This window comes from Cupressus sempervirens, chromosome 3 (genome assembly GCF_028749045.1).
Source record: "Cupressus sempervirens isolate cs-2001-9-10 chromosome 3, ASM2874904v1, whole genome shotgun sequence".
Lineage (NCBI taxonomy): Eukaryota > Viridiplantae > Streptophyta > Pinopsida > Cupressales > Cupressaceae > Cupressus > Cupressus sempervirens.
Window position 1 is genome coordinate 35,538,569 of NC_143120.1, and position 12,036 is coordinate 35,550,604.

General features: G+C 33.7%; 1 protein-coding gene across 3 annotated transcripts in view; it reads left to right on the top strand.

The window, feature by feature from the left end:
* LOC149564648 (ARM repeat superfamily protein) overlaps window positions 1-12,036 on the top strand; it is a 311,869-nt gene that overhangs the window by 124,937 nt on the left and 174,896 nt on the right. For all 3 annotated transcript variants that reach the window (XM_089818208.1, XM_089818211.1, XM_089818209.1), the window contains one exon: window positions 489-620. In XM_089818208.1, the coding sequence (XP_089674334.1) occupies window positions 489-620 (132 nt within the window). The remainder of the gene's footprint in view (window positions 1-488; window positions 621-12,036) is intronic.

Below are 12,036 nucleotides of genomic sequence, written 5' to 3' on the forward strand. Positions count from 1 at the left end.
TCCTACATTCTTGATTTCTTATTCCATGTAAATATTGCATTGAAGTGGCTTAGTATCTTTTAATAGATAAATATTCTGTATGCCTTGGACATACTATGAACATTATTTGATTTTTTTAATAGTTTTATGCTCGCAAGGGCCAAGTAACTATCTGTCTAATAGGGCTAGCGCATTTTTGTTTGTTTTTTCAAATGATAAAGTTAAAATGAGGGCTATATATGATTTTGCTCAAGACAATCAGTAGTTGAATTCAAGGTTTTTGTTGTCTAAGGGGCATTAAATGATTGATGCCTCAAATGTACACTTCAAAGTTCCTGAATTTGGAATATAAATTCAACATAAGTTTGTGATTGTCAATTTGTTAAAAGAAGATATTGCTACTGTATTTTTTTGAGCTTGCTTATGGTTATTGAATGTTCAGTTTCACTATGAGTAAATTTTAGGAGTAAAGCAATTATTTTTAATAAATGTTAATGTTTTTCAACCAGGTTCAAGAACAATTTGTTGCATTGAATACTGGTATCTGCAATGTTGCATTGGAAATTGCTCATTGGGTTGGAATTGATTGTCTTCCAACTGAACACATTTTTCGATACATGAAGGATTCTCTGGAAGGCCAGGTTTTCTTTTTTTTCCTTTAATTCTTTCTCTAGATTTTATGTATACAACTCTCTTGTGTGAGTCATGAATTGTGGTTTGGCGGCATTACTGAAATATTGATTGGATGCAGACATACACAAATATGCCATCATGCACATGTATGCATTTCATTGTCTTTTTTTTGCCTATGCATGCAATAATTGTCCATCTCTGCATTCATGTGCGCGTGTGGGTATGTTGCAGATTTGATGTAAATTTATTTCAAAGTTTTTATTTTTGGATGTAATTTACTCTAGAGCCTAAGGCAGGTTTTGAGATTCTTGTTAAGAAACTTTGTAAGCTCTTTATAGTGAGTTTCCAATGGATTATGTGTGACAGACTAGCATGAAGAGACATCCATTTTGCTTGTGCAGGATAGTAGGGAGTCAGCAAATGAATACATATATGTGCATTCCTAGCGAGTATTACAAACAGATAATGCATTTTTTATATATGCATTCTTTTATCTTTATAAGGATTCTCCCAACAGAATTCGGGATCACATATTTGAGGCTGCATCCGACATGCTATATCTGTCTGTTACTTATAAATAATATCAGCTTTGTTAACAATCTAATATTTTAAGTTTTTAACCTAGATAGGAAAAACAATGGTTTGAATGCTTGCAAATTTCTAATACAATTACTATTAATTAATAATAACACAAGAGAGGTGTCTCGTCAATGACTTGGGAGCTCCATACAAATGAAACATAACTGTAGTAAGTAAAAACATTTGGATCATTAGACCCAACAAACTGATGGAAGTATTGTCAGTGATGTCAAACATCTTCAGAACGATATTAGTTGGAAGTTGTAATTGATGTCAAATAGCTTCATTCTTGTATGGACAGGGGTAGTATTAATCAAAGAAAGACAATTGAAATATATATAGAAGTAAATCTTTGCAGCAATGTATCCTTTAGTCAAGACCTTTAAATATCACTGTTGTGTCCTGTATGAGAGTAATAAAAGTCTGCCCAGATTGATGAGATATGACGCAATAAAATATATAAGAAGCCACTGAGGAGTGAGAAACATGAGATAACAAGTTACACATGGAAAATAGTGACCATGTCAAGATGTCTACCTCAAGAATAATAAGACAAAGCAATATGATTTTATATGCAGCACAATGTAATATTTATATAGACAATTGTGGTTGCTCCAGGCATATTTATTCTTAATGTAATATTTATATAGACAATTGTGGTTGCTCCAGGCATATTTATTCTTACTTTCTGCTACCCCATTTTGTTGTGGGTTCTACGAAACGAAATACTCCCTCTTAATTCCTGTTTCTTTACAAAACTCTTTAAACAAATCTGAGGTATATTCCCCTCCATTATCAGTCCTATGAGTTTTAATTTTATGTCTTGATAAGTTTTTAGTTAAGGTTTTAAATTCTTTAAATCTCTTAAGGATTTCTTCCGATTCTTTACATTTTAAGAAGTAAATCCAAGTTTTTCTAGAGAAGTCATTTATAAAAAGTATATAGTACCAGAATTCTCCAAGAGAAGGAACAGACATAGGTCCACATAAATCTGAGTGAATTAATTCCAAAACATTGTTAGTTTTCCTAGTGCTATCATGAAATGGACTTTTGGTGTTCTTACCCAGAGTGCATCTTTTGCATATGCTTGAATGATCTTTATTTAATTTAGTTAACTAGTAACCATCTTCTCCATAGTCAATAAGTTTTTAAAGTTTAGATGTCCTAACTTTCTGTGTCATATTTCGTTTATATTAGCAGCTTCATGAATTAAGGCTTGAACGGGTCAACTAGGCTGTGAATTTAATTCATACAAATACCCCTTTCTTTGACCAATCAATTTTGCTTTCTTAAATGAGGAGTTCTTAGCCTAGGTCATTACTTTACCGTCTATGAATGAAACATTATGTCCATCATCTTCAAATGCTGTAACCAAGATTAGATTCCTTTTTATTCCTGGTACATAGAGTACTCCTTTGAAAAGAAGAGAACTACTTGACTTTAGTTTCAAGGTGCAACTTCTAATTCCTTTGACAAAATGTGCTGAATTATCACTGATGGTGACTTCGCATTAACTTTTTCTGATATAGAGTCTAGTGCTTCTTTGTATCCTGTAATATGTCGAGATGATCCACTATCAATCACCCATGCCTTACTCGAGACTTCATTTGATAGTGTCAAATACAATACATGATTCTCAGGATCATAGTTATCTTCTTTCCTAGTAATGTTTGTATAGTTTACTTGTTGTTTAGAATTCTTAGGGCAATTAGGTCTGTAGTGTCCAAACTTTTCGCATTTGAAGCATTTTATTTTATATAGATCTTTTTTAGGATTGTCATTACTTTCTTCTTCTTGAAGTGCTTCTTCTTACCTTTATAGGAATTTGTGTTGAGAACATGAAGTTCTTCGTCTTCAGTTTTCAACTTTCCCCCTTTCTTAAGTTTTCTGGATTCTTCCTAAAGACAATCTTCCTTAAGTCTATTGAAGTCAGGAAGATTGTCTTTAGTACTTACTCCTTGTGCGAATGTTTCCCATGAATCTGGTAATCCATCTATAGCCATCAGTGTTAATTCTTTGTCATCAATTATGGTTCCTATACTTGCAAGTTCTTCTCTTAGACTAACAACCCTTAGGAAGTAAGAATTCGTTGATTCTCCGTTCTTTATTTGTATATGATTTAGTTGCCTTTTTTGTGCGAGGACTCTAGTTGCATTGTTAACCTCATATGCATTCAATAATGAATTCATCATATTGAATGCTGTTTGATGTTTTGCTAGCATGGTTACTATTTTATTTTTTACTACATCTAATATGATCTACATGGCTTTCCTGTTTCCTTTACTCGAGGTAGTTTTATTAGGTTTAACAACAAGTTGTTTGGATGCTGAATCAACAAACTGCTTTACATCATTTTCTTCGAGAATCGTCATGATTCTGAATTTCCAAGCATCAAAGTGTTCTTTCTCATCAAACCTGTCCTCCGATCTAATTGTGTATGCCATTGAAGATAGGAGAATGATGCTAGATATACTAAGTTTGATTGTTTAATTTGCAGAGCCTAGATTCGACTACCAGAGCTCTGATACCTTGTAAAGTTTTGCAAATTCTATAATCAGATCTGAGATAATATCTTTATATGCTTGCTGTTCTGATCTTCCTTCTTGTCTGACCTTGAAATGAGATGACAATATTAATTGTCCTTCTAAAATATATATTTATCACAGCAAGTATTCGATTTGTGGCAGAGTTGCTTAAAGGAGCAGACTTGGTGTTCTATTGTGTGCTCTTTAACTACAACCACACCCTCCTCATATACCATAACCAAAGGGCATGTCCCTTAAAGGGACATGACCCTATCTAGGTCGGCCCACAATGCCTTCTCATAATCGGTGCCTAGAAGGAGATTTAGTTTAACAAACAAACATATCTAATTTAGTTGATGTTAATGCTAACATATAGTTATCACCAAAGATCGCTGATAATGCCTAACCAAGGGGCAATGTATTAATAGCCTTCAAAATGGTATTATATGAAAAATGAGGATTGTATGATCTGCACAGTCAGACCAGTATGAGAATCGAAGTTATAGTTTTAACATATTTAACCTTACTTTTTTGCTGTACTTATAACCCATGTCAACTTATACATTTACTAATGCCACGCAACACAGTTTCATTCCCCCATTATTTGAGAGGTGAAAATTCCTTGTAGTTGAAAAGAAATTTACATCATTACCTAGGTGCAATATGTTAGGGTGAATATAGGAGATAAAAAAACAGTTTTTTGTGGCAATATGATTAGATAGAGCTGTTTAACCAAGGGGGAAAGGAGGGTTAACTCTCTAAGATTGGTCATTATGATCTTGGATGTTTGAAGGGTCTGCTGTATACCATACAATTCGGAGTGAGTTTGCAGCTCATGAAAAAGCTGTTGATAAGCTAGATGTAGCCTGTCATGGACCTTCAATTGCAGCTGTATCATAGTGCAAATATTTGGTATAATTTATATCTTTTTAATTTTTCAAACATTCTGTTTCCTGGTAAATATTTTAGGGCTATTTCTATAGTTGCAATTTAGTGTTTTCGATTATAGAAATATTAATTTTCTTATAAATTTCTGAGCAGTTTATCAGATGAGATTAAAGAGGAATTGTTGATGGTTTTTTAGTGTTTTAATTTTCGATGGCAATGCCCATAAGACATTAGTTATGAATCTCATTTCTAGAATTGCTTTCATTTTAGATTTGTGCAGGTTGACATTAGAAAGTTGAGTGTCTAAATTATTGTATTGTCTCACCTTGCTCAAATGAGATTGTAAAATTTGCGTCCTATGCATCTCATAAAAATATTGTTTTTAAAATAAATAAAGAATCATTCAAGGACTTCACATTTTTGAAATGACTTTGATTATTCATCATAAAAAATGAGAAGGAAAATAATAAACAGACTGCATCTTTCAAACTAACAACAAAATTGCCTCCTTGTAATGTCCCCTTCCAAAGAACTTTCTGCTTGATGATCGTTAACCTTTTCAGCAATCAATTTGAGTAATGTTAAAATGTTAAAGTTATTGCCATTTGCTTGTTTTTGCTATTTTTAGTGAGTCATAGTTTGGACACTGACATGGTCAGTTAGCAAGAATTCTATCTTGAAAATGTTAGTGAATGCATTAAATGTTGATGTCTTGGCAGTTGATGTGGTCAAGAGCAATTAATTTAAATAATGTTTAAATATAAAAGTTTATTTAAAGATTGACTTTTGGGTTTCTTACAATATTGAAAAGGTTGGCACTCAAGGGGGTATAGAGGGTCTTATCAACTATTAAAAAAATGCTCCTTTTGAAAGGGGCATGTAACTTTGAGTCCTAAGGAAATATTGAACAAAAAATTATAGAGTGTAAATCCTAACTGAGCATGGGTTTTTTGGAGGCCTTCCTATGGCATTTTGGAGCTCAGTTTGTGTAATGTATGGATTTGAAATTGCATGATAGAACCAGTTCATCTTGTGGCTTTGTGAGGACGAGACTCCCCGCAGAGAGCATCTTCTTTGCTAGCGAGAGAACTAACCTAGAGGATTAATTGGTGATTTTGTTTAGGAATGCTCATTGGAGAGGATTACTTGTGTATTTTCAGCTAGGCATCCTTAGTAGATAAAGAAATTGATTGGAGGAGATTGGAAGGAGATTTGAAGTTATATTTTGGGCTTTGTTATCTTCCTCAGGCTAGCCATATGATTTCTATCCAGCCCCCCCAAGCCACCGGGCATGTCGGAACCTAGGAACGATGAGCACTTGTTGGTGCTGAAAAAAGGTTTCTAGGGCATAGAAATTAGAATACATTCATTTCTTACCATGTAAAGTCGGTTTCAAAGTCTGCCATCCAAGTTTGCAGCTTTGAGTTTACTGGTTATAAGTGCAATATTAGTATTACATATTGCAGCTTTAATCAATATATTGAAAATGGCATTGTAATGTATTTTGATGATCCGGGTAATTCTTATTTCGAGTACAGTTTGTAAAAAATCCTAAGATAATTCTGAGAATCATTTTTAGTTGTTGGCATTTCTGAATATTGCGTTTTTTAAGAGTTATTTTCCTATTGGTTGGGCATTTGCACCCTGCCTCTCTAGGTTTGGATCTGTTTGGATTTGACATGCATGGATGCTTGTAGGGGGCATGCTTTCTTCCTTTGGGTGCATTCGTATAAAAGTGCACGCACCTTGCCCTTGCCTCCAGATTGAGATTTGTTTGGATTTCTGATCTTGGTGCACAATGCATAGATATGCTCATAGGGAGCATGATTTCACTTAGCTCATTGTCCACATTAGCATTAAAAACTTTATAAAAAAATTAAAATTTCACTTAAAACACAAGTTCAAATATGAGTTATTATTATTATTGTTTCTACAAAATACTAAAAGTGCCCTTAGATGAGGCCATTCATTGTTAAAACCTATCATTTTATTTTCTATTATGGTCTCTTCTCATTTATTCTCCATTTTGGTATTTCGAAGGCTAGGTGATTAGTTTTGAAGAGAATCGTTCATGGGGTGTTAGATAACTTCAACAAGGGAGATCTAAGCATCTTAGGTAAGCATTGGACCCTTATCTTGAGCCTTTTACTGAATGCTTTTTTAGACTTTGGTGATTTTTAAAAATTTGGGATGAAGTCTGTAAAGTTTTTTTCCAATTTTTTTAAAGAAGTAGTAAAACAGTTTAGCTCTTTGTTCTAATGTTAATATTTTTTTGCACTTGTATGCTTGTATATTTTAGTTTTTGCTAATTCAAGTTTATTTAATTTCTTATAATGGCAGGAAATCAAATTGCATGAATGACTGGTAGTGAAAGTTCAATGGGTGGAGACGGAACTCATCAATTCAAAATTGATATAGCATCTACTTTATGGAGATATACCACAAGGATTTCACAGTTTCTAGGGAGTGGGGAATATATTTGAAAATTTGAAAATATAATTATTGTAAAACTAAACCAAAAAAATAGCTCATATTCTTGAGTGAAACTTTGCTTTATGGGCCCCGCTGGCAAAGGGATGGGAATGTGTCAAGGCTTAGATAAGAAGTGGTTGATTTTCACACAAATAGAAGGATTTGTAAAAAACACTAAGAGGCTAATAGATTGGTTCTAAGATCAAAACAAAGTGCTAGTATTGGTGGAGCTGGAGCTACATTTACCCCTTGATTTAGTTTGCAACCTCCAAACATTCATTCTTGCCTATATCGGAAGTGGAAGATAAAGATGAAGTACAAATTATCGCTGGCAAAAGAGGTGTTCCTTTCAACTTGGCAAAATCACCATATTGATGAGAAATAGTGTTGGGAATCAATAGTGCCCAACTGATTGCACAAGTCCTAGGTTTGACAAGGTGCGTATCACCTTGTTGCAAATCTCCCTTTAACCAATTAGAGATTCTTGCATTGAATCAAGTCTTTCTATCATCTCATATGGATGGAAGGATACTAGAAACCGTCCATTAATTAATGTTATTGGAGTGTCCCCCAAAGGGACAATGATTTTGAGGACAGTTGATTGTGAAGGGGAAGTGAAAAATGCATGTTTAATTTCTAGAATTCTTTTTGAGTCAATAGAGATGATGGTTAGTGAGGATGTTACCTAGGCAATCACAAAGAATGCTAAAAGTTGTAGGAGTGCTTATGCTTTGGTTGAAAGTTGATAATGAGCATTTTTTTTGGACACCATGCATCATACACTCCCTCAACTTAGTGATGCAACAATTTGGCACTCGAATAGAGTTGGTGAAACAAATATATGTAGAGGTGAAAATATTAGATGTTTGTGATGAACCGCCAAATGTCACAATCACTGTTCAAGTCTTCTTGAGATTTGAGTTGTTGAAGGTAAATACTAAACTTAATTTGTGATTTTTATTTTATTTGTCATGTTCATTTATTAGTTTATATATAAATTTGCTTAATATATTTTTAAAAATTTGTTATTTACATATTGATACTGTTATTAACTTAGGTTGTTGAGACCCAATTTGCATCCTGTATTATTGCTATGAAATGACATTTCAAGGTGAGAGAGGCACTCAGTCAAATGTGTATTTGCAATTAATGGAGTGTATGGAAGCCTTACATTCAAAGAGGGCTGAAAAGGTCAAGTCATTGGTCTTCGATGACAATTAGTGGGCTTGTGTGGTATATGTATTGGGATTCCTTGAGCCTATCAAGACTATGCTTTGATTCACTGATATAAATACACTATGTTTAGGGGATGTCTATGATGGCATGGACACAATGGTAGAGAAAGTCACACCCCGCTTAGGAACCCACGAGAAATTAACCTATTATGTTACAATGTTTATTGAACCATTTTTTTCCTTAAACGTTTATGCAACATCAAGATAACAATGCAGAAGCAATATACACATGCAAATCAAATGCTCATTAAGCAATGCAAATGCAATTTCTATTTCTCAAGGGTTTCTTTACATTGTATTACATGTATGAAAGTTCTATTAATTAGATTTGATCTCAAGTACAATGTCCATTACCAAAATGAATAATAGATACATAATCTCATAAGCAGATACATAAGTATAATTGATGTAATGAAATACATCCAGTACATCACATCCATTGCACGTGTCGTAGGGTATGTATTAATCATATAGGTGCAATAGAATACAATACATCATCCCGTAGGATCTCAAGGTACAAGATACATGAATAAATAAATATATCAGTTGAATAAAAGTCTCCAAGAGATACAAATAATAATTGTACATTGCTTAAATGGAACATCCGACATTGGTGCCAATCTCTGGGGAAACCCAAAAGGTAAGAAGTCACTACCTCCAGACCTCGTGGTAATTTACTCAGGCCTGCTCCCACCGTGCAGGGGAGATAATGTATGATCCACATACGGATATGAAATTACAAAATCAAATCCTAGGCAAGGAATTCTAAAAGTTCTCTCTACCTCAAGGGTACCATAAACTATTGATAAGGAAAAGATAATAAATGTCGAGATGACAATCAACCAATACCAGCATCTCATCCAAAGTCAACAACTAAATACCAACTCCAAGACAAGTATCAAAACCAATAAATATCAACCATTGAAAGAATATCTACATCCTAAACAAATTCCAATTCTCAAAAGGATAATAACCAACAAATAAATAACTGTAACTATCATCAATGAAAGTCAACCTTCAACAATAAATAACATCCAACAAGAAGTAACACCTACTAAGGCAAATACAAAATCTACAAAGGAGACTTAGACTACATACTAGGGAGTGTCATCACATGGTCAAACTACTTGAGTTACCTTGGACTAGACTCTCACTAGACCCCACACTTTCAAGCGTTGAGTTACCCTAGACTAGTCACTCTGGAGTCCAGAACCCTGGATCCTCAGTGTGACCCATGTGGAACTAGGATACCCTCTCATGAAGACAAGGACTACTAGTCATACCCCTCACTAGGTATCATCCCATTCCCATCCTTAGTCTAAACAAGCACTCAAGGCATGGGAGAGGCAACACCTCTATTTATCTTTTTAATGTGTCTAAATATTTTAATTACTATGTTATCACCTATTACACAACTTACAATAGCTTACCCTGGCATTGACCACTTCGAGCCTCAGACCCCTATTGTAAGCCACCCCCATAGATTGCATCTAGACTACCTTTCCAAAGCTCACAAACCATAATTGTGTCCCATATTAAAAAATCAATGATAATTGAATTCGGTTCCATGACGGGCAACTCGAAATTATACTGGTTCTCAAAACTCAAGTCATCATAAATGCTCATAAAAACTAAAAGGTATAAACATAAAATTCAATTTGAACCATTAATACATCACCACATCCAGTAAAATAAATCATCATAAAGGCAATCTCACAAGCCTCTGGTGCACATCGTAATTCGGCCAACTAAATAACTCAAACAAAACAAACATGAAATAAAAATCGCAAGCCCCAATAAAGCACATGGAAACATAGGGTTCCAGTCATATGGTTTAATTCATTTGTTTTTCAATAGTTTGATTTGACCACATGGGATGTGATTATAAAATAATAATAATATACATGTTTTCAATTAATAGATATTTCCCTTCACTATAAAATAAATGATAATCACCCATTTGCAATAATAATTAGTTAATGCTAATATTCATCATGAACATTTCTTCAATCAACAATCTTGCTTACTTTTAAACAATTAAATAACCACATTATAATATATATCAATTTTAAATGTAATTACTCTTAAATAATATTATAATGAGAATCTTTTAATGATAAAATTCAAATTAAATTAATTTGAATTTAATTTAATAAAACTAAAATTAAAATTATTTTAATTAATAAAAATAAAAAATTAAATTTAATTAAAAAATTAAAATAAATAAATTTAGAAAGAAAAATTACAACCCCAAATAGGGGCTGGTTGTACGTGGCAACCTTGGCTTGCCTGCGATAGCTAATGAGCTGCCATGATGACCTTGGTGCCAACAACAACCTAATGCCATCGAGGGGTTGGGGATGGGGTCCCCTGACCCCCCTATTTTTAACAAAAGTCGTTGCATGCAGCCAGATAGAGTTAATTGAAGTTGATCGGGTTAGGCTTCCAACCTCCTATGGGTCCTTGAACGTCCATTTTTTTGAAAAGCTTCATCACTTATAAGATAAATGCTTCTTTTCTGGATGACATGTCTACATAGTTGGGGTAGTAACTAGAGTGATTGGAACAATATGTACTGTTGTGGGCAACATTGTTGCTTTTTCCTTATATATATTTAGAGGATTATTCTCTAACAGGGCATACTGAGGCTTAGATATACCACCACTATTATACATTTTTTCTTGTGTGAATGCTAGAACTAGTGGAGGAAGGGGCACTTGAGGAATAATGAGGCCAAGAAGAATGCTTGTGCAGATATCAATGTTTATGCTTGGTAAAGTGTACTCTATGTTTTGTTGTCCTTGTAAAATAAATCTCTTTATATTTGTTTCAGAAGAATATTTTTCAAAATAAAATTCTTTTTAATTTTAATTTTTTGGGGCTTGGCGAATTTTTGCCGAGTCTGAATGTTACAGCTATGCCCTGTACACTTGATTTTTTTTTATAGTAAATACAACATTTGGCTTATTAGACCCAATGCCATAAGTCTCTTGGGCTAAATTCTTAAGCTTACACTGGAGTTGGCAAATTAGATTTCTGGCCTTGGTCCTCAAGAATCATTGTGATTCAACATGTTAACGTGAACAATGGAGCCTTAGTGATCTGCTTTTGCTGGTATGCAAGACTTTTAGCTTTGTCTTTGTGGATAACTTCAATCTGGCATTTAATTATCCTTGTCTAGGAAATATTGGTAACTGACATACTATAGTGCCCATTACAGCTTTCAAACTTTCTCAATTGTGGAAGGGGACAACCTATTTTTTATTGGTGCTAGCTTAATAACCTGATTTCTTTATGGTTATCACTTTAGTTGTCCTTGTCTACTCTAGAGCTTTGATGATTCAATCCCGTTTGTCCCCATAGAAGCTTCAATTTAAGTGCTGAAATTTGTGGAATGCTATATACGGATTCAAAGAGTTTATTTGTATTTTGTTCATTTTTTATGTCAAATACATAGTAATACACTAATGAAAAATTGAAGATACCCTTGAAGCTTTCTTGTCCCTATGTTGATCTTGATCACATCCATGAGTTTGGAAACCTATAAATGCATTCGTTTGTTTTCTCTACTCGTTGAGAAAAACATTGTTTTGGTGCCATAGTTTGAAATATTGGAACCAAAGGAACTATGCTATTAAGTAAATATTTTTTAGGATCTGGCATACATGGAATCTATGTATGTTCATATTCATTCATGTCTTTGAATTTCCGTGTTTGAAGACAGA